This window comes from Leopardus geoffroyi, chromosome B3, assembly GCF_018350155.1.
Source record: "Leopardus geoffroyi isolate Oge1 chromosome B3, O.geoffroyi_Oge1_pat1.0, whole genome shotgun sequence".
In the NCBI taxonomy this organism is placed as follows: Eukaryota; Metazoa; Chordata; class Mammalia; order Carnivora; family Felidae; genus Leopardus; species Leopardus geoffroyi.
In genome coordinates, this window is record NC_059337.1 from 4,890,869 (window position 1) to 4,917,225 (window position 26,357).

General features: G+C 50.4%; 1 protein-coding gene across 3 annotated transcripts; it reads right to left on the reverse strand.

Annotated features, from left to right (window-relative positions):
- Positions 1–3,434: 3,434 nt before the first annotated feature.
- On the reverse strand, positions 3,435–24,331 carry ZSCAN2 (zinc finger and SCAN domain containing 2). 3 transcript variants are annotated; one of them, XM_045448664.1, is made up of 3 exons: positions 23,935–24,315; positions 21,663–22,158; positions 3,435–6,157 (listed from the first exon to the last, which is right to left on the reverse strand). In XM_045448664.1, exons 2-3 carry the CDS (start codon positions 22,051–22,053, stop codon positions 4,716–4,718), a joined length of 1,833 nt encoding a protein of 610 aa, XP_045304620.1. In that variant the 5' UTR covers positions 22,054–22,158; positions 23,935–24,315; the 3' UTR covers positions 3,435–4,715. The 3 variants fall into 3 exon arrangements, with proteins under 3 accessions (XP_045304620.1, XP_045304619.1, XP_045304621.1); XM_045448663.1 differs by having other exon boundaries at positions 21,663–22,162; XM_045448665.1 differs by lacking the exon at positions 3,435–6,157 and adding an exon at positions 21,299–21,531 and having other exon boundaries at positions 21,663–22,162; positions 23,935–24,331.
- Positions 24,332–26,357: the final 2,026 nt, after the last annotated feature.

The window sequence follows — 26,357 nt, forward strand, 5'->3', positions numbered from 1 at the left end:
GTCATGATCTCCTGGTTTGTGGGTTCGAGCCCCACGTTGGGCTCCGTGCTCACAGCTCAGAGCCTGGAGCCTGCTTTGGATTCTGTGTCTCCCTCTCTCTCTGCCCCTCCCCTGCTCACATTCTGTCTCTGTCTCAAAAATAAATGAACATTAAAAAAAAACAACAATTTTAAAATGTATATATTAAAACGGGGGGGGGGGTGTCTCAGGATATGTCATATGAACGCACTAGGATCAAAGGGTAAGAGTGAGATAAGATACAGTCTCTTGATAAGATACATTGCTTGTCCAGACAAGAGAAATTGTGTACTAGACTCTAGAAATTGTGTACTAGACTCAGCTACAGGAAAGAACATGCCTAGTTTCCCACTGGCTTCTGACACCTGTGACATTTCAAAAATATGAGTTGTTTCATTAGGATACTGGTTAGTTTGGGGTTTTTTTATGTTTAGATTATTTAATTTAATATTTATTTATTGGTTTATTTTTAGAGAGACAGCACACACTCATGAGTGCTAGCAGGGGAGGAGCAGAGAGGGAGAAAGAATCTTAAGCAGGCCCCACAATCAGTGCAGAGCCTGATGAAGGGCTTGATCTCATGACCGTAAAATCATGACCTGAGCTAAAGTCAAGAGTTGGAGGCTTAACCGACTGAGCCGCACAGGTGCTCGTTTTTTTTAAGGATTAAAAAAAAATTTTTTTTAAGAGGGAGTGAGTACACAATCGAGGAAGAGGGGCAGAGAGAGAGAGAAAGAAAGAGAATCTTTGGCTCAACACAGCGGGAAGCCCGATGTAGGGCTTGATCTCACAAACTGTTACATCATGACCTGAGCCAAAATCAAGAGTTGGACACTCAACCAACTAAGCCACCCAGGTGCCCCAAGATTTTATTTTAAGTAATCTCTGCACCCAACGTGGGGCTCGAACTTACAACCCTGAGATCAAGAATTGCACACTCCACTGACTAAGGCAGCCAGGTGACCTGGTTAGTTGATTTTTATAGATGCCTTCGGCTGTGACTTCATTCACCAATAGCGATCAATCCTAACTTAGGCAAGAGGCACTGAAGTTAAAACTCACTAACATGTATTTATCATCGTATCAAAGGGAAGTGTGGGGAACTGAATCCATTTTCCAGGTCGGAGTTTCGGGTTCCCCCTGCCTCTTGCATTTCTGTATATCTCCGAGAAAGGAACTCAATTAGCAAAAAGTGAGTTCCTACCACATACCAAGTCCTGAGCTGGGTGCCAGAGATCAGTACAGGTGTGATCATAACACATAGAAGGCAGAGGAGCAGAATCATGTCTGAGGCTCTGAGGTTGGACAGTCCTTGGGTGCAGGACGCAGGGTGAGGTCTGCCAGAGAAGAGCAGGGAAGGCCTCATGAAGGAGACAGTACCCAGACTGAGTTTTCAGAAATGTGCAGGTGTGCCCTCGGGAGGCCAGGCGTCCCAGAACAGAAGACAGGAGACAGCAGGAGGACAAGGCAGGCCCTGTGGGGCACATTCAAGGGGAGCGGCCAGGGGGCGAGGATGGTCAGGGTACAGAGGTTCCTCAGAGGCCCGTCAGGAAGACTTTGTCTGTGCTCCGAGGAACACAGCCTTTCTGTAGGATGGGGAGCCCTGGGGGGGTTAGACTGGGTAGTGAAGGGCTCACACTCAGGCTGGCTACAGTTGAGGATGAAGAGGGAGGCAGGGAGGGAGCCTGCGGGCTACTGCAAGCGGAAGGGTATGAACTACGCCCTGGGGGTGGGGTGAGGCGGGGGGGGGGGGGGGGGGGAGCCGGGAGAGATGTTAAATAGGCAGAACTTGCAGGGTTCGGGTCCTGAATGGCTCTGAGGGAGGGAGGGAGGGAGGAGTCTTGGATGACTTCCAGGTTTGGGGTTGAGTGGGGCCACGCGATGGCAGTGCTACTCACAGAGCAAACACAAGGGAGGCCGGCAGGAAGGGGGCCTCCTGGACATGCTGAGTCTAAGGCTCTAGGAGACTGGAAAGCAGGGGTGGGGGAGTGACTGAGGGGGCGAGGCCCTGACCGGGAGAGAAGCGGCCGCTGGCGCAGGTGGAGATGGTTTACTGCTACCCTGAACGGTGGCTCTTGGCTGAGCCTGGAGGAAGTGAGGGTGCCACGGACAAGCTTGTTGCTCTGGGGCCGGGACGCTGAGGGAGGCCACACCGGACAGGTTCGGGGTTCTCAGGGAAGGTGAGCCAAGCTGGGTCTGGGAACGGCCGAAGCGTGCAAGGAGGCCCCTGAGGGCCCAGGAGAGGGGAGTGAGCAAGTCACCGAGAGGACCTGCTGAGTTGGACATGGGGGACTCCCCGAGGGTGAAGCAATCGCTTTTTTTTTTTCACCATTTATTCTAAATTTGAAATTTGTCCCTAAATTTGTAACTGTCCCAAGGCTGTTCCCATGAAACAAACATGATAAAACCTCAACCCCTAAATGCATGTACATTTAGGGGAAATAGCCTTTGTTACAGAGGTGTGACTGAATCACAGGCAAAGACATGGCCGAAGGAAATCTGCTGGGGGGCCGAAGTAGTCCCCCCAAGGGGCCTGGGGCTTCCCGACGTCTTCCAGGGAAGAAGGCTGTGCCCTTGCATCCCGCACGGAGCCGCACGAAGGCCAGTGCATGCTAAGCCCCCTCTGCCTCCACAGATCCGCTCCAGGGGCAGGCAGGACAGGAAGTGACGGACTCTCAACCTTTCTAGGACCACAGACTGTCATCTCCCAACCTGATCTTCTGTCCCTTTTTTTCCTAAGATATTTTGTGTCCCTACTAGGTAGAGAGGAGTAAAAAAAAAAAAAAAAAAAAAAAAAAAAAAGTTTTGCAAAGCTTAATATCAGCTCTTTTCTTGAGACTTAGAGGAAGAGAATGCTAGTATCTTCTACAACCCAAATCCCAGAATTTGGTATCAGCTGGAAAACCACCCTATCCATCCAGACAGGTGGGATTATTCCTCCTACGAAAACTTCATGGAGTTTTCCTAGAACCTAGTACCCAACACCATGATGGTACTTAAGTCCTCAATGTTTGCCAAATAAGTGAATGATGGGGATTTCATGGCCTACGTGGCTTGGTTTAACAACCATCACTGCCTAGTTTAGAAACATCCTCCTTGTGTCTAATCTAGTTGATTCTCGATAGAGATGATTCCCAACGGCCTCCTTAGGAGGCCGCTGGCTTCTTAGCCAAACCTGCCACTCCATCTTGGTTGACAGACTGGATGCAGAGTCGGCAAAGGACGGTGGACAGGTGTGTGCACCGGTCAAGCACACAGATCTTGGTTCACCCAAAGGTGTGTTCTTTGAAGCCACTGACTTTGACTCCCTGAAGGTCTTGGGCCACTTTTGGCCTAGGGCAGGAGGTGAGTGGGTGGGAAGTGAGGTGTGTGGGTTTGCTAATAGTCCGGTCCACATCAGAAGGCAGACACAGGAAAAGAATGAGACTATTTTATTAGGCAATGTTGAGCATCCGTTCTCTAAGAACCAAGGCCCGTTGTGAGCACAGGCTCCATGCGCTGGAGGAGGTGGTTTCACATTTCCCAGAAACACTTTATCTGCTCTCCGCTTCCTTATAACAACCCCCTTGACCTGCTACCATCCCCTGGTCTCTACGGTTTCAAGGCTCGAGGACCCAACCACAAAGCGCTGGTAGCATCCTCAGACCAAGGATGACACCTGTTAGAACAGCCCCAGATTCAAGCTCACATCCCTACGGGGGATAGACTGTGTGTCCTCAAAATCAACACTTCCTTAAAAATATGAAAGTATACAAAAGCTACCAGACAGAATTCTATCTCTGCATATAGAACATAAAGAATAGAAGAACGGGAATGGCCAGTGCATAGAGATGATCTGGGGGCTGTTTATCTGTGGGGATGAAGACACAGGCCCCCCTGAAGAGTGCAGGGCTGTTCCACCCTCGATGAGACAGAAACCACCATCGGCCAGGGGTAGGCAGTGGGGGTCCCCGACTTCACTTCCCACTCAAAAACCAAAACTCCACAAAAACCAGTGCATTCCCCCAGCAGCCGACTTCCCACGGGACAGTAAGCAGAGACACAGGCAAACGTGTACATCCCCCTTTGTACCCTTCCTGGCAGGCCCTGTTCAGCTCTTAACCAACGGAAAGCCTACCAGGACGCTGGTTCCAGGGCGTACAGCCTGGTGTTTAGGTGTTCCTGACGCTTTCTACAAACAGAAACGGCCTTTGCCTTCACGTGGAGGACCCAGAGCTGGACAAGCCCTTCCACCCTGACCTGCAATCAAAGCCCAGGACGCACGCCAGGAAGAGTGCGTTTGGACGGGGCGCCCTGGAGTGCCAGCAGCTCGGGGTCAAGGCACCTCAACCCAGCGAGGTGGGGGCGAAACCACCAGCACCTGTGGACCGTATTTCCGAGGACTCGGCCTGGGCTGGGGGCACGCGGTCTTCCGTTCCACATGCGAAACACCCACCCCACCCCACCCCGTCCCACTAGAGAGGGGACCGAGGCACAGAGCACCGGGACGCAGGACGCCAGTCGCGCCTGGAAACGAAGCAGTGAGAAGACCCGACCCTCCGTCCCTGTGCCCTGTTCTGGGGGTTCGCCTGCGACCACCGAGCTGTGTTAGAGATGGGGACGGGGGAGGGCGAGGTCCCCGCAAAAGTCCCCAGAGACCACTTAGGGAGCATGGCTCTCCCGGAGGGACCTCGGTGTCCCGGGGCCCTTCTGCCGCCTCAGCCCAGCTTGTCCTTCACGTGAGTCCTCTGATGGGTGATGAAGTTGGAGCTGTTGCTGAAGCCCTTGCCGCAGTCGGGGCACTTGTAGGGCTTCTCCCCGGTGTGGGTGCGCTGGTGGACGATGAGCACCGAGTTCCAGCTGAAGCCCTTCCCGCACTCGGGGCAGCGGTACGGCTTGTCGCCCAGGTGGGCTCGCTGGTGCATGACGAGGACGGAGCCGCGGCTGAAGCTCTTGCCGCACAGGACGCACCGGTAGGGCCTCTCGCCCGTGTGCGTCCGCCGGTGCGCCGCCAGCTGGGAGCGCTGGCCGAAGCTCTTGCCGCAGTCGCCGCAGCGGTGCGGCTTCTCGCCCGTGTGGATGCGCTGGTGCTTGACGAGGTTGGAGCTCCAGCTGAAGCTCTCCCCGCACGTCAGGCACTCGTAGGGCTTCTCGCCCGTGTGCGTGCCCTGGTGCGCGATGAGGCTGGAGCTCTGGCTGAAGCTCTTGCCGCACTCGCCGCACTTGTAGGGCTTCTCCGGCAGGTGCGTCCTGCGGTGCGTGGCCAGGTTGGAGCTGCGGCTGAAGCTCTTGCCGCACTCGCCGCACCGGTAGGGCTTCTCGCCGGTGTGCGTCCTGCGGTGCGTGATGAGCGCCGAGCTCTGGCTGAACCTCTGCCCGCAGTCGGGGCACCGGTAGGGCTTCTCGCCCGTGTGGATCCGCTGGTGCCGGATCAGGTTGGAGTTGTAGCTGAAGCTCTCCCCGCACTCCTTGCACGCGTACGGCTTCTCGCCGGTGTGGATGCCCTGGTGCGTGTTAAGGCTCGAGCGGTTGCCGAAGCTCTTCCCGCACTCGGGGCACGAGTAGGGCTTCTCCCCCGTGTGGGTCCGCTGGTGGGCGATGAGGTTGGGGCTCCTGCTGAAGCTCTTGCCGCACTCGGCGCACTGGAAGGGCTTCTCCCCCGTGTGGATCCTCTGGTGGGTTATGAGGTTGGCGCTCCGGCTGAAGCTCCTCCCGCAGTCCCTGCATTTGTAAGGCTTCTCCCCCGTGTGCGTGGTCTGGTGTCTGCTGAAGTTGGAGCCGTCGCTGAAGCTCTTCCCGCACTCGCCGCACTTGTAGTACTTCTCCCCCGTGTGGGTCCGCTCGTGCGTGATCAGGTGGGACTTCCGGCTGAAGGTCTTCCCACACTGCGGACACTCGTAGGGCTTCTCCCCCAGGTAGGTGCCCTGAAGGCCGATGAGCCGTCCCACCTCCCGGCCCTGGGCCGCCACCTCCCTGCGGCCCCCGGCCGGGGCCCCTCCCCGGTGCCCCCCGGGGCCACGGTCTCTCTCCAAGTCGCTTTCCCAGCCAGGCCGCTGAGTGCCCGCCCCGTCGGGCCTCTCCGGCAACATCTGCCCTGATTCCGCATCCTCGAACACATCTTGATTGGAGTTCTCCCCATCCTCGCTCTGGATCTCAAAATCTGAAACAGGGAAGAAAAACACATTTCTTCAATTTGTACTCAACCTCTTGTACTAATGAGGAAAGGAAAGCAAAGCAAAGTGAAATCTTTTACGAACTAAACTTTGTTTTCAAAGCAGGTTCCATGCTTGGGGCACCTGGGTGGCTCAGTCAGTTAAGTGTCCAACTTGGGCTCGGGTCACGGTCTCCCAGTCCCTGAGTTTGAGCCCCACATGGGGGTCTGTGCTGACAGCTCGGAGCCTGAAGCCCGCTTCAGATTCTGCGTCTCCCTCTCTCTCTGCCCCTCCCCTGCTCACGCACGCTCTCTCTCTCTCTCTCTCTCTCTGTCGCAAAAATAAACACTAAAAAAATAAAAATAAATAAAGTAGGTTCCATGCCCAATGCGGAGCTCCAACTCACAACCCTGAGATCAGGAGTCACACGCTCTACTGACTGAGCCAGCCAGGCTCCCCTAAATTTAAACTAATGAAAATGAAGAGGCCAAGGAATACTCAAAACTTTTAAAAACCACGTGGATTTCTGGGGCGCCTGGGTAGCTCAGTCAGTTAGGCGTCCGACTTCAGCTCAGGTCATGATCTCATGGTTCGTGAGTTCGAGCCCCTCGTTGGGCTCTGTGCTGATGGCTCGGAGTCTGGAGCCCGCTTCAGATTCTGTGTCTCCTTCTCTTTCTGCCCTGCTTGTGCTCTCTCTCTGTCTCACAAAAATAAAAAAAAAATGTTAAAAAAAAACAAAGAAAAGAAAAAAAACCAGGCTGATTTCCTTTCCTTCTGGTTATCTGGTTGTCAGACCTCATACCCATGTGGTAATCACCCAGAATTTCTAAGACTTAAAGATTCGGGTCCCACATCTATATGTTTCTTCACTGGGAAATGAAGTCAGGTGGGGATGTGAAAATCCTAATCAAGGGAAAACAACAGGGAACACAATGACCCCCAAAACTCACCAAGGTGCCATATGCCTAACAGGTGCTCAATTAAATTTGGTGAATGAATGAATACGTTTTTCATTGGTGCCGGCGAAATTTCCCTAAAACTCAGTCTCTTTTCAGGGGTGCCTGGGTGGCTTAGTTAAGCTTCCAGCTCTTGGTTTCGGCTCAGGTCGTGATCTCATGGTTTCATGAGTTCGAGCCCCGCCACCCTCTCTCTCTGCCCTTTCCCCACTCACCCTGTCTCTTTCTCTCTCTCTCTCTCACCCTCTCTCTCTGCCCTTTCCCCACTCACGCTGTCTCTTTCTCTCTCTCAAAAATAAATTAAAAAGCTTAAAAAAAAAAAAGATTATGTAATAATCTCATGCATCACACTATGGTGTTAATAATTGAACTAGATTTTAAGTAAGACGAGATAACGGCCTCTGCAAAAAGGACTTCCAGGTGTCTATATAGATGACTGGAAGCAAGTGGGCAGTTCAAAGAGCCCTAAAATTTCTCTGCAGTAGAATGGACCTCCCATCGGTAATACAAAGTTTCTCCCTTCCAGAAACTTGTCAAACTACCAACCAGTACTTATCAAACATTTGGGTGAAAGAAGTCATTCGGGAGGATCGCCAAAAAGACATGCGTTCCCTTCCTTAACGGAGAGACTCTGAAGTCTATCCCAGGATCAAACCAGAGCAACGGAGAGCCGTTAGCCTGGACTGCACTGTTCTGATCCTCGCAGAACTGAACCGTGTGTTGATTTAATGACTCTGGCCGATGGTCACGAGCGGTCTGAGAAGTGTCATCAGAAATTAATGGCTGTCGGGAACGGTACCACTGCCAGGAAGTTGTTGGCAACATTGTTTATACCACACAGTGTCCTCTTGATGAGCGAGAAGGAAATTTCCCTGTAACCGAAATTCCCAAAAGAACCACTCTCTGATCAACACATTTGTGTTTGCCTCACACCTCTGGTTATGGCTCCCCCTCTCTGCCTTGCCTGCTTGGAAGCTTGGAGCCAGAAGCTCAGAGAAAGAATACTGGATGTTTGTCCCGCCTGCAATCTGTGTTCTTTCATCTCATTTTTCCCTCCCATTATTTTCTTTTTTGCTACAATTTCCTTGTGCCCCTTTCTTTTTTCTGTTCTTTCTTTCTTTTCTTTCTCCCTTCCTTCCTTCCCTCCCTCCCCTTTCTTTCTCTCTCTTTCTTTCTTTTTGGCTAATCTCCGTAACGTTCCAATTTTAGTACATGTGCTACCGAAGCGAGCACCCTTGTGCAGTTTCCGTAAGCTGTCTTTAATTCTTTTTTGGAATTCTGTAGGGTACAGAAGTAAATCAATGATTTATTGATAAGGATGACAGGCTTATTATCCCTAACACCTAACTTAAGACCTCCAGAAAAGAGCAGATCCATCCAGAGCAGGGAAGACAATTAGTAAAATAATTATACAAAGCCCTAGTGACATTTCCATGACTGAAGCTAAGAAATCATCTAATTTTTTTTTTAACGTTTATTTATTTTTGAGACAGAGAGAGACAAAGCATGAATGGGGGAGGGTCAGAGAGAGGGAGACACAGAATCTGAAACAGGCTCCAGGCTCTGAGCTGTCAGCACAGAGCCCGACATGGGGCTCGAACTCACGGACCGCGAGATCATGACCTGGGCTGAAGTCGGCCGCTTAACCGACTGAGCCACCCAGGCGCCCCAGAAATCGTTTATTTAAAGTTAGATGCTTGATTCCATGATTATGAGTTTCTGTAAGGTAAGTTAAATTTCCGTATGTGCACATGATCAAATCTGCCACGCATCCCTCAGGGAGAACACGGGTTCCAGCCGTGCCATAAGTCAATACTGGCTGAAACTGTATTTAAACTTACAGGTAGACATAAGGGTACGTTTCTTGCTAACTAACACACACTCTGCTGGTAGTGTGTGGGCTCCTACACCTGCCCTCTGGCCCCAGGTCTCCAGGGACCGGTGCATGTTCCCACGAGGCCAGGACCAGGAGTTCTGCGCGTCCTCGGTTTCCTGCAACGGTTTCCCAAGGTTCTAGCACAGAGGTCTGCCATCACCACTCTTCTACAAGGTCCTCCAGGCAGACGCCCTGCCCTGGTTTATTTTTGGCAAGCCAACACTACCCAAGACATGTTTTTAAAATGACTTTAGTAGTTGTTCTCTTCTGAACAAGGACACTAGCTAATAAGCTTTTCCGCTGCCTTAAAATCAGAAGAACTAGTTGGTGTGTTCTGGAACGAGCTCAGAAGCAACAGGGAAGATGAACAGAACCCAAACTCCATTTGCAGTGAGATTAGGGAGCAGATTAATCTGCAGACACCAAAATACATACAAGGGCTTCCAAAAACAGCAGAGACTGGGCAGAGGCCGAGGAGGCAGGAAGTGAAGAGAATAAACATGGAAAGTGGGTGCGGGGGGAGTGGGGGGGGGGGGACTAAGGGCAACTGATCTCAATAAGCTCAGAAAGTCTCTTCCTGAAGGTAAGGGACTCACCCTCAAGAGCAACAGTGCATGTGGGACCTGGGCAAGCGGGGCTGGCTTCGGGAGGTCAGGCTGCAACCAGAATCAGCCACATGAGCCACATATGCAGGGAGCGTCTGTTTCCGCGAAGCGGAGAAGGAGAGAGCCTCTGACCCTCCCATTAATCATGGGAATTATTCCTGAGAAAGCGACAGGTCACGCGTTAAAACAACACTAAGCAAAGCAACTGCCCGTAGGAAGGCCGGCCGCGAAGTGAACGGTCGAGAAAGAGCCGGAGTGGTGGCGGCAGGGCTCTGGGAGGCAGGGGACGTCCGGAGACGAGAGGACAAGATGAGGACACAAAGGAAAAGAGGCAGACGGGAAAGCTCAGAAAGGGGGAAGGGGGACCCAAATGAGAAAAGCAGTGAAAAGAAGGGGACAGAGAGGACGAGGGGATTAAAGAGAAGGGCGGAAACGGACAAAAGGAGAGGCCACACGCACAGAACTGGAGTTAGCGAGGAAAGAGAACTAAACCAAGGAACAGAACAAACACTAAAAGTGTAACCTATGAAGCTACAAGGACCCTTGAAAGGTGCGCTGTGTCAGGAAAACCAGCCCAGAGTGGTTAGCGACGAGACAGGGGACAACAAGGCCCCAATCACTCACATGGGGAGGAGAACCAGCTGGGCTGAGACTTCTCCACGGGGACATTCAGCGCCTCAGGCGGCAAGAGGCGCGAGGCAGCCCAGGAAAGCAAAGGTGGGCCGGGGATCTCGTGTTCAACAAAACCCCCAAGGATCAGGCCTGCAGGCAAACAGTGCTGAATCTGCACAAAGTCACAGAATGTGGGTCCTAGGAGCCCTTCTTGAAGAAACTACCAGGAGGTGAGCTTCGGTCAACCAAGAGATGAAGGCAACCCTGGAGCAAAAGGGCTGGGGATGAACGCCTGAGAGCAAGTCTCACACTACCGGGGCGATTACGATGAGAAAAGAGAACGTCAAGGTTACAGAGCGGTGCAGAAATGATACTCTAGCCAAAATCGGGGCTGAGAGAAGGTGGGTGGGAGACGGGGACGTGTTCACTGATTGCCTCATCTGGATACCCAGGAATTCAAAGCACATCACTAAAAATTGGCAAATTGTGCACTCGAAGTGTGTCTTTATCAGTACAAAAACGGGCGCCTGGGTGGCTCGGTAGGTTAAGTGTCTGACTTCGGCTCACGTCATGATCTCGCAGTTCGTAAGTCAGGCTTTGTGCTGACAGCTCAGAGCCTAGAGCCTGGAACCTGCTTTGGATTCTGTGTCTCCCTCTCTCTCTGCCCCTCCCCTACTCGCCCTCTGTCTCTCTCAAAAATAAGTAAACATTAAGAAAATTTTTTTAAATAAATAAACGTTAAGGAGCGCCTGGCTGGCTCGGTCAGTGGAGCGTGCGACTCTTGATCTCGGGGTTGTGAGTTCGAGCACCATGTTGGATGTAGAGATTACTAAGAAAAAAAAAAAAACTTGAAAAAATCTTAAGATTACTGAGTAAAATCAGGGGTGGGAAGGAAAGGGACTATCTTTGCCAGATGTTAAAACCTATTACCAAATCTCAAGAATGAAAATATAAATTGACAATAAGACCAACAAAACAACACAGTAACTCTAGAAATAGACTCAAGGACATGTGAATTCAGAATTTGATGCAGGTGTCACATGAAAAGACAGACGAGTGGAAGGGAAACAAGAATCCGTATAATGACTCTGGGACTTTAACGTATGATAAAGGCAGCCTCTCAAATCCGTGGAGAAGAGACACGACATTGAGTAAATGAAGCTGGACGACTGATGAGGCCACATGCAAAAATCTGAGTTGGATCCCATGCCAGGAAAAATCCCAACTAGATCGAAGATTTAAATGTAAACAAAACAAAAACAGTGTCAAACAATTAGATGAAAATATGAGAGAATTCCCTTACAATAGGAAAGCTTTTAAAAGTGATGCTTGGGGCGCCTGGGTGGCGCAGTCGGTTAAGCGTCCGACTTCAGCCAGGTCACGATCTCGCGGTCCGTGAGTTCGAGCCCCGCGTCGGGCTCTGGGCTGATGGCTCAGAGCCTGGAGCCTGTTTCCGATTCTGTGTCTCCCTCTCTCTCTGCCCCTCCCCCGTTCATGCTCTGTCTCTCTCTGTCCCAAAAATAAATAAACGTTGAAAAAAAAAAAAAAATTAAAAAAAAAAAAAAGTGATGCTTAACTTTCTGTGATTATCTTCTGTCACCTCATTACACCCCCTCCCGCCATCTGCAGTTGAAGAACCAGTCCTACCCCCCTTTACTAGACAAAGAGGCAAGACTGATATTCCAGGAAAGGCCAGAGGAGGGATGGGAGTTCTTTAAAAGCTGCTCTCTGACAGCAGAGAGGCACAGGAGCCGTTCTGAAGGACAGAAGAGCGGCCCTTCCGGTGGTCTGCCTTCACAAGGCCCCCACGGGAAACACAATCACCGAGGTGGGAAGGATGAAGGATCCTGGCCCCTTCCGAGCATCTCCTCAAGAAAGACGGGCACGGGTGAAGTCAAAAGAGTACAAAGTAGGGGTGCCCGGGTGGCTCAGTCAGTTAAGCGCCCAACTCTTGACCTCAGCTCAGGTCTGGATCTCCGGGTCGTGAGTTCAAGCCCCGCGCTGGGTTCCACGCTGGGTTCCACACGCTGGACATGCAGCCTACTCAAAAAAAAAAAAAAAAGTACAAAGTAGAAGAGTGCATTTGAGCTCAGGCAGCTCCCTCCTCCTTTTTTTATTGGTGGCCAATGAAGAGCATGAAGATTCAGAAACGGCTAGGTCAGATGCACGGGGAGTGTCTTCACCAACACGTGATGCGTGGGGCGGGAAGAGCCGGTCCGGGCTGGGAATTTTCTTTCCAAAGGAACTTCACGAGTCGACGTCGTATCTTCTATTACAAGATGCCAAGAGGAGCATATTCTGCGGATGTGACTGCAAAGAGGGAGGCTGGCAGGAAGGAAGGAGGATGTGGTAGGAAGGCCCAGATCTCCAGGACAGAAAACTCCAGAGATGAGTCAGGTGTTAAGGAAATAAGGAAGAGAGGGTCACATTTTCTATATAACTTCTCTCCCCTAAAACTACTGAAGTAGCCAAGAAGTTACTTTATCTATGTGGAGACTTTAAAACGAAGGTTTTGGACTGTCCTGTGCAGTTTAAGAACTGATGAGCCTCACATACACTCTTTATTCAGATTATGCTATTTTCAGACAGTGTGAAGTACTGTGAAAGCAATAAAATAGGGTAATGTGAAAGCCAGCGACCAGAGGGCCCCTCTGAGAAGTTGATATCTAGCCAAGATGGGAACATTGGTCTAACTGACTTTTTCTTTTTTGATATTTATTTATTTTGGCGGGGGGCGATGAAGAGAGAGAGGGAGACAGAGGATCTGAAGCTGGCTCTGTGCTGACGGCAGAGAGCCCGACATGGAGCTCGAACTCACGAACCATGAGATCGTGACCTGAGTCCAAGTCGGACACTGAACCGACTGAGCCACCTAGGTGCTCCTCTGAATGACTTTTTCTTTTTGTAAAAAAAAAAAAAAAAATTTTTTTTTAACGTTTATTTATTATTGAGAGACAGAGAGACACAGAGCATGAGCAGGGGAGGGGCCGAGAGATGGAGAGACACAGAATCTGAAACAGGCTCCAGGCTCTGAGCTGTCAGCACACAGCCCAAAGCGAGGCTCGAACTCACGATCCGCGAGATCATGACCCGAGCCGAAGCCGGACGCTTAACCGACTGAGCCACCCAGGCGCCCCCGAATGACTTTTTCTTAAATAAACTTTACGCACAATGTGGGGCTCAAACTCATGACCCTGATATTAAGGGTTGCATGCTTCAGCAGCTGAGCCAGCCATGTGCCCCTCCTCTAACTGACCTTAACAGTTATCTGTACAGTATCACCCCAGTTGATTTATTCATACGCTTCACTGTAAACACAATTAGCAAGCTTGTTCCTCTTGGATATAGCGCTCAATTACCCACTTACTAACAGCGCCGTATATATTTGTCTGTGACTAACTTCAGGTTTTAGAAAGTATAAAAAGATTGTCAAAAATGCACCCCTGAGGGGCGCCTAGGTGGCTCAGTCAGTTAAGCATCTGACTTCGGCTCAGATCATGATCTCACAGTTCACGAGTTCTAGCCCCACATGGGGCTCTGCGCTGACAGCTCGGAACCTGGGGCCTGCTTCGGATTCTGAGAGTGTGTGTCTCTCTCTGTCCCTCCCCTGCTTGTGCACACCTGCTCTTTCTCTCTCTCAAAAATAAATAAATAACATAAACTTTTTGAAAAATGCATCCCCAAGACAGACTTCAAATTTATGGTTCTCTCCCTGTGCACTGCTGGTGGGAATGTAAAATCGTGCAGCCACTGTGGAAAACAGTGTGGCGGTTCCCCCAAAAAATTAAACATAGGATCACCACATGATCTAATAATTCTACATCTGGATCTTTACCCAAAAGAACTGAAAGCAGGGACGCAAATAGGTATTCTTACATCCATGTTCATGCATTACTCGTAACAACCAAAGGTTGAAAACAACCCACACATCTATCAACAAATGAGCCAATGAAATATTATTCGACCTTGCAAAGGAATAAAACTCTGACCCATGCTTCTACACGAATGAACCCTGAGGACACTGTGCTAAATGCAATAATAAGCCAGACACAAAAAGATAAATGTTGGGGCGCCTGGGTGGCGCAGTCGGTTAAGCGTCCGACTTCAGCCAGGTCACGATCTCACGGTCCGTGAGTTCGAGCCCCGCGTCGGGCTCTGGGCTGATGGCTCAGAGCCTGGAGCCTGTTTCCGATTCTGTGTCTCCCTCTCTCTGACCCTCCCCCGTTCATGCTCTGTCTCTCTCTGTCCCAAAAATAAATAAACGTTGAAAAAAAAAAAAAAAAGATAAATGTTGTGTGATTCCTCTATATGAGGTTCCTGGAGGAAGTTTATCATAGGGACAGAAAGGACAATGATCACCAGGGGCCGCGGGGGAAGAAGGAATGGGGTGTTACTGTTCAATGCGCACAGAGTTTCAGCTCGAGAAAAGGAAGAAGTTCTGAAGATGAATGATGGTGGTGACAATTGTACCACAATATGAATATATTTAATGTCACTGAACTGTACACATAAAAGTGATTAAAACGGCGGGCCACCTGGGTGGCTCAGTCGGTTGGGCGTCCGACATGGACTCAGGTCATGATCTCATGGTCGTGGGGTCGAGCCCTATGTCAGGCTCTGTGCTGACAGCTCAGATCCTGGAAGCCTGTTTCAGATTTGTGTCTCTCTCTCTCTCTCTCTCTGCCCCTCCCCCACTCGTGTTCTGTCTCAGTCTCTCAAAAATAAATGAACGTTAAAAAAAAATTTTTTATGGTTAAAATGGCAAATTTTATATTCTGTAAATTTTATCACACTAAAAAAAAGAATATATGGCTCACCTCTATCAAATTTAAAATAGGTGACATTACCTCCTAATTCTGAAGTTAATTTTAAAAGATTAAATAAATGCTCAGAAAGGCAGAGAATTCTCAGAAACATGCTATTAAGTTTCAGATGGTCCAATAGACAAAAGAATAGTATCTTGTTGTAATGAGTATTTCCCTGATCATTCCTAAGGTTGAACATCTGGTTTCATAAAGTTACAATTTACTTTTCATTTCTAAATTGCCCGTTCATATCTTTTATTAATTTTGAGAAAGAGAGAGAGAAAGAGCTCACATGCATGAGCTGGGGAGGGGCAGAAAGAAGGAGAGAGAGTCCCACGCAAGCTCCAAGCTGGTAGCTCCACTGGGGGTGTGTGTGGGAGCCTCGATCCCGTGACCCACGAGACCATGACCTGAGCCGAATCAAGAGTTAGACGCTCAACTGACTGAGTCACCCATGCACACCCCCGACCATGCATATCTTTTAATTACCTTTCATTGTCCTGGGTTGACTTTTCTTATGATTACAGAACCTCTCACAGATCAAGGATCTTGGGCGCTTATCTGCTACACCGCAGACTTTGCTGCAAATATTTCCAGTTGGTGCACTGTTTTTTTAACTTTGTGCATAGTACCTTTTTTACACAAAGGACTTTTCTGTTTTCCTGTGTCCAATCCATCTTTGAGGATTGCTGTCTTGCTTAAGAAGGCCTTCTCCACCACAAGATTATAAAAAGATTCTCCTACGTGTCATTCCAGGTCTTTTAGAGTAGAGAGCTAGAATCCATCTGGACTTTATTTTTGTCACTTGTGAGGCAGTATCTATTTCTGTGTAAGTTATGAAATAAGGATCCAATGTTAGTTTTTTCAAAATGGCGAGACCACCGTCCAAATACCATTCACTAAACAGTTCTCGAATTGCCATATGACCTTTTTCTTCCCTTCTGGGTTACTGAACAAAAGCTGCAGGCCAAGCTCAGGCGAAAGCAATGGTTCCTGGATTTTCCCACCCAGGACACAGGCTCTAGACTCACGTGCACAGCACACCCCCGCTGGGGTTCACAGGGCCGTGCGTGACCCCTGCCTGGCCAGACGCCTCCTCTTTCTCTCTCACACCAGACAGCATAACAGCGAGTGTGCAGAAAACAGCTATCAGTAGGGAGATAAACCTGAATTTACTGGAATTCATTTACAACAATGAAATAAATTAGTCACAGGCTTTGGCACTTTAGCATGGGTTAGGCTTCCAATTCTGGTAAAGCCCCTCCCACCTGACTGCGACACCACCGTCAGAGCCATTGGTCGAAAACGCAGGCGTTGACTGGGCTACAGCTTGGGGCCCAGTCGAGCTCCCCCATCGGAGCGCTGTCCTGGCAAGCCTGGCAGGAACCTGCTCACGCCTGAGCGACTGGGAGCGCTGTCTCTGTTCCACCTGCACTCTGGCTGCTTGAAAGCTTAACCGCTGATAAAACCAGCAGTGAGCTCTGTTAGCAGTTTAAACGAGTGACTGCCGAACATCCTACAGGTATGACATTCTATCTAAGAGCTCTGTGTGGTACACATTTCAGATATTTCCGTGAATTAAAGGTGATTTTTGTTTTGAGGCTGAGAATCTTAGCTTTATTTTTTTACTTCTTAATGTTTGTTTATTTTTGGGAGACAGAGAGACAGCGTTGAGTGGGAGAGGGACAGAAAGGGAGGGAGACACAGAATCCGAAGCTGGCTCCCGGCTCCGAGCTGTCAGCACAGAGCCCGACATGGGCTCAGACCCACAAACTGCGATATTGTGATCTGAGCCGAGGTCAGCCGCTCAACCGACTGAGCCACCCAGGCACCCCAAGAATCGTGGCTTTAAAAACAGACACCTTCTCTACTCTCCTTAAGAAAAACGAATGTATTTGCTCTGTTGTCATAAAGGGAGCATTTTGCTGTGGCAGAAAACTCAGAATAGGTCACCTGTTGCCTGTGCTCAAAAGCCAGATGATTCTAAAGATGGCTGGAGAGGTCAGCTGTGACTCTGGCTCGACTGTTGGACAAGAGTAGGTCTGAAGTGGACAACCTCCAATGCTCTCTAAGCCAGAGCAGTGCCTCTCAAACTTCCAAGTGCAGACGAACCACCTGCAGATTTGGCTTCACTTGGGTTGGGGTGAGACTGAGTGTATCTTTCTAACAAGCACCGGGTGATTCCAGTATCTTTGGTCCACGGACCACACTTTGAGTAACCAGGCTCTAAGCAGTGGCTCTGAAATTTTGCTGCATCTTAGGACCACTCGGGAGCTTTCAAAACTTCCTTGCCTGGGCCACACCTCATGGCAACTAAATCAGAAAATCAGAATCCCTGGGAGTGGGCTCTGGGACCCCAAGTGGTTCCCAAGTGTGGTCAAGTTTGAGAACCAGAGGTGTAGCATGGTGGCCCGCGAAGTGGAAACAGCATCAGGATCGCTCAGGGGGCTTGTGAAACCCCCCATGCTCAAAGTTTCCGGTTCCATCGGTCCGGGGTGGGGCCCAGGAATTTCGTTTCTAACACATTTCCGGATGACGCTGATGCTGCTGGTCCAGGGACCACACGTTGCACTAATGGTCAGAGGACTGATCTATCAGGAATTTATCCATCTTGAGCCCAATAATTTCCCTTTGCTCCCCTCTCATGTCAGCAGTCTCTTTTTTGGGTGATGGAGCTTCTGTGGGATGAAATCTATGTATCAGGAGAGAAGCATTTCCCCTTTCCTCTGATGTAGCACCAACACGGTAGTGGGGAGTCTGGGGAAGGCCACCGTAGGCTCCAACGGTGTCTGCTTACCTCTTACAGAAAGTTGGATGAAACCTGGGTAGAGCAATTACAGAACAGCACTGGGTCAAACTGCCTCAATTCTACAGTGACCAGGGACGCCTGGGGGGCTTAGTTGGTTGAGTGTCCCACCTTCGGTTCAGGTTGTGATCTCACAGTTGGTGGGTCCGAGCCCTGAGTCGGGCTCGCTGCTGCCAGCGCAGAGCCTGCTTCAGATTCTCTGTCTCCCCCTCTCTCTGTTCCTTACCCCGCTTCCGTGCTCTCAAAAATAAATAACCATTTAAAAATATAAAAATAAAACAAAAGCTGAGCACGGCTTCCTCGAGGAGAGGCAGAAAGCCTGGAATGAAGAAGCTGTCTGCCTCCTTCGTGGACTGTGCAGGGGAGCGTCTCCACACCTGCAGATGGGCAGGAAGGATTTACTTATTCATGCCAATAACACTTCGTGAGTTCCCACTGTGAGTGGGGCACTGTGCACAGTGCTGAGGGAGAAAGAAGGAAAGGAAAGAGGGAAGGAAGGAAGGAAGGAAGGAAGGAAGGAAAGACAGAAGGAAGGAAGGAAAGGAAAGGAAGGAAGGGTAGGACGGAGGGAGGGAAAGGAAAGGAAAGAGGTTCCATGCCTTCTGGGATTTTATAGGTTCCTAGAAGAACTAAGTCAACCCTTCACATAACTGGAAAACAACATGGAACATAATCAAAAGCTAAAGGACAAGGAGGTTCCAAACGCCCTGGGGGAGATGGTTTCTGGAAGACATGATCAGGGACGCTCTTGGGTGGCTGGACCTGGGGACAGGAAGAGGCACCAGAAGTAAGGACAGCTTTATGGAGGGTATCTCCAAGGGTATGCAGTCAAAGGACTCCCGGGGTTTTCTCACACAGGGACGGGACAAAGCCATTCCAACTCTAAATTCAGGAGCACAGATGAACGCTAGAAAGCACCAGCTACGTTCAAGGAACAGCAAGATCTGGTGTGAATGGAGCAGGGGCAGTGACGTGATGACCGAGGGCAGCCGCAGGGCAGGTCACACAAAGCCCCGGTCCCGGGCCAAAGAAGTAGGTCCTGCTGGATTTGGAGACACGGGGGAACTCATGACGAGTTTTCAGCAGGAGAGCACCCGATCACTCAGGTGGGACTGGAACAGGGGCAGGGACGGGAAGAAGCCATGCCTGCTACGGGGGTGCCGGTGAGAAATACCAAGGGCCTGGCTCAGGGCTGTGAATGGGGACGAAAGTGTCCTTGGGAAACACAAGGAGAGATGAGTGTTACCACCTCAGCTATTCACACAAGTCCTGTCTTAACTGAACTTATAAGAACCTTCAAATGTGAGTAGCTAGATGTGCCTGGTAGTGAAACATCAAATAACCACTGTCTAACCAGGCCTTGCAATGTCCGGTGCTGGATAAACGTGTCCAAAGGTCCCGAGCTGCACAAACAGAACGGAGGTCAAGTGGTCTTACACTGAATAAATGAGAAAGGACGGAGATGATCACAGGTGTACCTCTGAGTAATCACCGGCGGGGGGGGGGGGGGGGGGGCACGAGGAGGGCAGACGACTTTATGAAATGAATGGAGACCAACAAAGCCGATCGCAAGGGCAGAAGACAGAGGACTGAAGAACCCATCTTGGATGTTCTGGGGCTGATAAGAGGCACAAAGCCCTGCAGCAAGCCGGGTGGGGAGGGTCGTAGCAGGGGGTGCCTGTAACCACCTCACACACCTGCCGAGACCTGACCCTCTGTGTTGTGACTTCCCCAACAACCCGGGGCTCACTCCCCAGCCCTCAACCCCTCTGGCCTCTCCACAGCCTCAGACTGAAGAGCCTGAAGTTCATCACAAGCTTGTCACATCCGTCAAGAGGCAGGTAAGTTAAGTTTTCGGGATAGGATGACAGATTTTTGGTTTTGTTTTCTTAAATAGGAAGAGTAAGATTAAAAGTTATTTTTCAGGGCCAAAGAAACTCAGGTACTTCGCTTCAAATAAAACCTACCGAACACGAGGGTATTCACTTTCAAGTGCCCCCGTCTCTGTAAAGACAGCTTTCATACTATTCTTCCTTCCGGGTCTTATACTCTAATATAAGCTTCTGCCTGCTGCTCAAAAAACAAAACAATGCGAAAGAAAAAACTACGAAACACACGGAAGCACACAGACCAGAGCGCGAATCCCGGCCCCAGCGCTTGGCAGCTCGTGCGACACTGAGTAAGGCCTTGACCTGGTGGAGCTTCCATTTCCTCATCTGCAACAGGACAGCCGCCCCCAGGATTGCCAGTGAGATGGCCACGTAAGGTGCCCAGGGCAGGGCTGGGCTCACAGTGGGCCCTTGACATCAGCCCCTTTCTCCAAAAGACAGCTTTACTCATACCTCCCACATCCCTAGGCATTGTCACAACCTCTGCTCCCAAACCACCTTCCTTTCCTTCTCTTCTCTTCCAGTCTTCTGAATCCTCCGGACTAGACACCTCTGAGTCAGCCCCCTTTGTCTTCGTCCTCGCCTGCGTCCACTCTTTCCAACCCCTCGCTGGGAACTATCGCTTTGCACCACATCTGTGATGAAATGCTTAAGAACGTGAACCGTGTCCTCAGACCCATGAGTTCGAATCCTGATTTGGCCTTGTACTCACTACATGATCTTCGGGGAGTCACTCAGTTTCTCTGGTGATAACAATCTCGCTTCTCTCCCAAGATGGTGAAGGGTCTGTTGAGTTTTGCATCGTAGGTACTAGGCACAGGGCCCGGACCAGAAAAGACTCCATAAACGCTAACCAGTGTTACTCTCAGTTCACCTTAGGTGTGTCCCGTCTCCTCCCCTTCTCCAGCTGTCCCCACCTCAGCCCAGCCAAGGCCCGGCTGTTGTCCTGTCACCAGCATCTCCCTACTCGAATCAAACCTACTTCCTGTTGCCAAACTCCGCTTCCTCCCATGCTTGGGCTCTAGTTCAAGAACCTGCTGAGGCCAGCGACATCCAGTCCAAGCCCACCCTGCCCCCGTGCTCCACATCCTACCGCTTCCTAAAAACACACTTTCTACTCCAACCAGCGGGCCTCCCTTACTGTCACCTGAACCAGCGAGCTTCGTGCCAACCCCTCCCCGCCGCCCTGCACCTTTTCCAAATTCCACTCCAGCCGACGACCTCCTGCTCCAGTCCCACATCCTCCCTGACCTCTCCCATCCTCTGCTCTCTCTGAACGTCTACGGTTCTGGGCAGTGCAAAGGCAGCCACGATCGACGGGTCCTGGAGCAGCCTAAAGGAAGGCATTTGGTAAGCAGGGAGCTCAGTCCACAACCGAAGCCCCGAACGGAGACAGAGTAGTGAAATGGCACGTCTACGTCCCAGAAGGTATCGCTAACACGGGAGACAAGTAAGGTAACTGTTGCCAAGAGCCCGGGATGACTTCAACAGACAGTTCCTAGGCATTAGCTGGCTTACTCGTCACTGATCTTGGTTTCATAAAAATAATCACTCTTTTTGAACATAGGATTATCTGGTTTTTCTAACTGCTGGCACTGCAAATATTTGAACGTTTATTGCACAACCAAGGGAAGGTGCCAAGGGGGGTGGTTTACTCGGTCTCCAGCCGCCCTCCTCCCCCACCTCCACCGGCTTCCCACTCCCGCCAAATAAGCACAGACATGAAAACTGTGCTTACTGCGCAGACAGAGCTCCGAGCGTAGTCCTGTGAAATTCTGGAATTGTCACTGCACACAACAAGGGCGTTAAACGGGGTGACAGCGTTCTGACCGCCTGCAGACAGAGCAGGAGAATGGGCTGCACCGGGCTCCGTCCTGGACGCCACGTTCTCCTCTGCCACAAACACCACACTCCCCCTTGTCCGAGGCATGTGCCCACCCTCCCGGTGAGGCCCGGCGTCTTACCACCGTCCCGAAGGGTCTGCGTCAGGTCCTCCACCAGGGCCACGGCCTCCTCGCCGCTTTCGGGCCGGTGCTCTTGCAGCCAGGCCTGGATTTCTCTGGGGAGCACCGTCAGCATCTGTTCCTTGGTGTGCACCTCCGGCCTCAGCCAGCGCCGACAGAGCTCCCGAAGGCGGCCAAGCGCACCCTGAGGCCCTCCAGCAGCCTCCCCGTGGGGGCTGCCCTTGCCGGCGCTCTCGGACTCGGGGCCATCCTCCTGAAGTACAGCTTCCTGCACCCAAGAGTCGTCCTCCAGGATCATGGTGGTGACCTCCTCCTGTCCATCTTCCTCGTGAGGCGCCTGGACCAAGGGGCTCAAGGGAGTGCTTACTCTCGGCCCCTCTGCAGCCATCATCCACCTTCCCGAGGCAATCCCGCAGGCTTCGAGCCTTGAACGTCAGTGTTCTAGAGCCAGGCTCGTCTGAGAAGACACCTCCGTCCTCAAATTTCAACAAGTTGTCTGGCTGAGAAATGAGAAAAGGGAACCACAATCAATAAGCAGACTGTCCTACAGGGATCTAACTCACAGCAGCCCAGGTCAGGCCACCAAGTGATTCTTACCTCCACAGATCAACAGAAGTTTCCTGCCTCTCTTAAAGGAAAAATGGCTTATTCCTGAAAACTTTTCTACGGCAAAAGATGAATCACAAGCACAAACAACAAGCCCTTTTCTTTCCAAAAGCAGGAGTATCAGAAATCCAAAGCCCTCCGAAGAACCCAGGACTGAGTTACTCTGCCCTGAATCACTTCAAACTTGCTGCGGAATGACCTTGACCTAACACACAACTTAGTCACTTAACTTCAGGGACCATCCTTCTTACGGGGACATCTTCAGGATTGGCAATGGATCAGGTGTGAAGATACCGTGAGCCTTGCTGGAAGGAAGGCAATACCTTAACTGCATTATTACCATAGAAGTATGAAGTTTTAAAAAATAAACAGCAATGCTTCGATTAAAATTATAAATGAGAAAAAAAAGTATGAAGTTTTAAAATGTTCATTCTCCTCAATGCAGACTCGGCCCCTCAGGAATTTATCTTTAAAAATAATCATCTTTGTAAAGAAAAATATATTTGCAAGGAAACAAAACCGTGGCATTGTTCCTAATTGCAAAACAAACCTGACGTTTTAAAAATCCAGCAGCAGAGGAATAGTGAATTATGGCACAGCCACACAGTAAAATATATTTATTTTATGCCAATTTTTTAAAAAAATATGCTGATTTAATAATGGTTACCTTGGGGCAGGGGGACTGACTGAGAAGGGGCTCAACAAAGCCTTTGGGGTGCTAGAAACGTTCTACACATTGATTTGATGATGGTTGCACAAAACATACATATGAAATCTCAGATTTGTGCATTCTGTTGTAGTTTCAAATATTTTAAAAAATTATGCTGACAAAGATTATTATTAACCATTAATCTGGGATAATCTTCATAAATATGAAAATTATGGAAAAAAAACACACCTAGCAAAACAGAAACACTAGACAAAGTATGACCCCAAATCCCTTTAAAAATGAACACGTACACAAGGCAAAAAACAAAACAAAACAAAAACTTGGGACGTTAATTACACAAGATGTTGGGAGCAGTGAAATTACTACTCAAAGACTATAAAAGGGAAAATTATTCTTTAAAAATCATTACTATATCGTAAAGACTCAGATAACAACCCTCCTCCCCCCCCCCCCCAAAAAAAAAGGGAAAACTGGGAAGGAAAAACTAAAAAAAAAAAAAAAAAAAGAAGAAGAAGAAGAAGGAAAAAAAGAAGAAGAAGAAAGCTAGTGGGAACACTGAAGCTCTCAATGTGTTATTTACCAAAGGGCTAGAAGAGGCACAGGTATAACAGAAGTCCTGCTTGGGAGCCCGGGAAAACTGCACCCGGTGAGCTCATTCGCTTTCGGACCCGGGCAAGACACGCCCCCTCGGAAGCTCAGTTTCCCCATCCGTGAAACCAGGAGCTAAGCGGGACGCCGTCCAGCGTGCCTTCCAGTCCCAATCCCGCGCCCCTGACTGAACTTGCAGGCAGCTCACCGCCCGCGAGCAAGGTTCGGGTGCGTTCGCCGAGCGGACCCCAGGCGTCCCACCCTGGGACCCCGGCCCACTGTCGCGGACAGCGCCCCCGACGCCCCTCCCCCAGCAGGACTGCCCGCACTGGCTCCAGGCCCGTTATTCCCTTCCTGCGGGCTACTTCCCCGGCCCGCGCCGCTCCCGGCCCGTCTCTCCGGGCTCACCTCTCGGGAGACCAGATCGGGCTTCCGCAGCCACTTCACACGCAAAAGCGCCCCCGGGCACAACACGACCCCTCCGGATCCACCGCGGCTCGAGCCCGAGGGGCACCGAGAACAATGGACGGGAGAGGCCCGCCCCCCACCGCGCTTATTGGCCACCGAGAACGGCTCCTGGAAATCCTGCTCTTCTACTGGTTCTCCTAAGACGGCCAGAGGGAGGAGGCTGGGCCGAGGGCATTGTGGGAGTCGTAGTCCACAGCGGCGGCCCGGGCCGCGGGCTGGGAGCGCCGCTCAGCGTGGACGGCCCTGGCAGTGCGGCAGGCCAATCCGCGGACCGGCCCTCAGGACCCCAGGGTGGACCAGAGCTGTGACCTGATGCGGGTCATTTCACTTCCCGAAGGCCTCCGCGTACTTGCCTATAAAAAATGAAAGTTGTGTGGAGGGGACTGCGTGGCAAGGCATGTTGTTAGGCGCCTCCGAAGGCTGTGCCCGGAGCAGGCGGGAGTCCGCCCGGGAAAAGCACCCCCCTCCCCGCGGCTGCCCGAGCCCGGCGCCCCCTCCCTCAACCTGCAAGTCCACGGTCGCACCTGGCCTCGGCACACCCCTTTGTTTTCGCACGTGGCGTTCCTGCTGGAGGCAAGTCCCCGCCTCTTCTGCCACCGAAGAACTCCCTTCTTTCGTCCACCTGGTCTTCTCGGAGCCTGCCCCATCATCACCTCCCCGGGCGCGGACGCCGCGCCCAGCACACCTGTTTCACGGCTCGGTGTCAGTCACCGACGCCAGCGCCGCTCACCGTGGGTCTCAGCCCTGGGAGGTGAGAGTGGGAGATCCGCCTCTGTCCTTCCCACACAGTTGGCGCCCTCGAAGAAAGGACTGCCCCAACACCGCCTGCCAACAACAGGTGAGAAACCGCCTGCCAACAACAGGTGAGAAACCGTCTGGAAACCCAAGGGGGAAATATGAGGATGGAAACAAACACGCTGTCAGTGGTCTGTGATACGGCAATTGTGAATGCTTTTATTATGCAGACCAGTCACTGGAGGCGCACAAGCAAATGACTACATTTGTTGCTTTAATTTTTAATTTATATTTCATTTCACTTTTATGAAAATTTCGTGAGTAGTTGAAAGATGTTTTATGTTTCTTAGGATAATTTTAATCTCCTTTTCTGTGAACTGAGAGATATCAGTGAATGAATATCTTCCCATGGTTTGTTTGTTTGTTTGTTTTCTTTTTCTTTTGATCCAATAGTTAAGATACAATGTTCCATGTTTCAGGTGTGCAATATACGGCTTCAACGATTGCATACATTACTCAGCGCTCATCACGACAACGCACACCCTTTTTCAGAAGAATTTTTTTTAAGCTTATTTATTTTGAGAGAGAGAGAGAGAGGAGGGGAAGGGCAGAGAAGGCTGGGAGAGAATCCCAAACAGGCTCCACGCTGTGAGTGCACAGCCCAACTCCAGGCTTGAACTCGCTTCAACTCACCAGCCATGAGATCATGACCTGAGTGAAAATCAGGAGTCGGGCCCTTAACCAAGGCTCCCCATAACAAGTGCACTCTTAATCCCCATAACCTGTTTCACCCACCTCCTCTCTGGTAACCATCTGTTCTCTCTACTTAAGAGTCTGTTTCTTGGTTTGTCTCTCTTTTTTCCTTTGTTCATTTGTTTCTTAAATGCCACATGTGAGTGAGACCATATGGTATTTGTCTATCTCTGACTTATTTCTCTTAGCATTAAATCCTCTGGATCCATCCATGTCGCTGCAAATGGCAAGATCATTCTTTCTCTTCCTATGTTTTAATTAAATTTATTTGTAAGAGTTCTTTATTAGTTTGTCACAGAAGTTGCTATTTTTCTGTTTGCTGGGTTTTTTTTTTTTTTTTTGCTGTTTTTTTAGCATAGAAATTGTTATGCTGTCCACCTTGTCTTTTTATAACTTCTGAGTTTTGTGTCATTCTTAGAAAGTTCTCTCCCCACTCCCAAGATTATTTGAGTTTCACCTGTTTTTCACTAATTAATCCCTTTAATTGGTGCAAGTGTAAAGATGCAGGGGTGCCTGGGTGGCTCAGTCGGTTGAGGGTCCGACTTTGGCTCGGGTCATGACCTTGCCCTTCAGAGTTTGAGCCCCATGTCAGGCTCTGTGCTGACAGCTCAGAGTCTGGAGCCTGCTTCAGATTCTCTGTCTCCCTCTCTCTCTCTGCCCCTCCCCTGCTCACACTCTGTCTCTTTCTCTGTCTCTCAAACACTAAAAAAAAAATATTTTTAGATGCAAAGTGAGGTTTGGTTACTGACTACAACCTCCGTTTATTAGCCTAAACCGACCTCATGCAAATAGCACCACCTCCTGGCCAGCTTGAGAAGTTTGCACCACCTGCCTGAGGCAAAACTCCCAGCCTCCCCTCTAGTGGTGGGCATTCC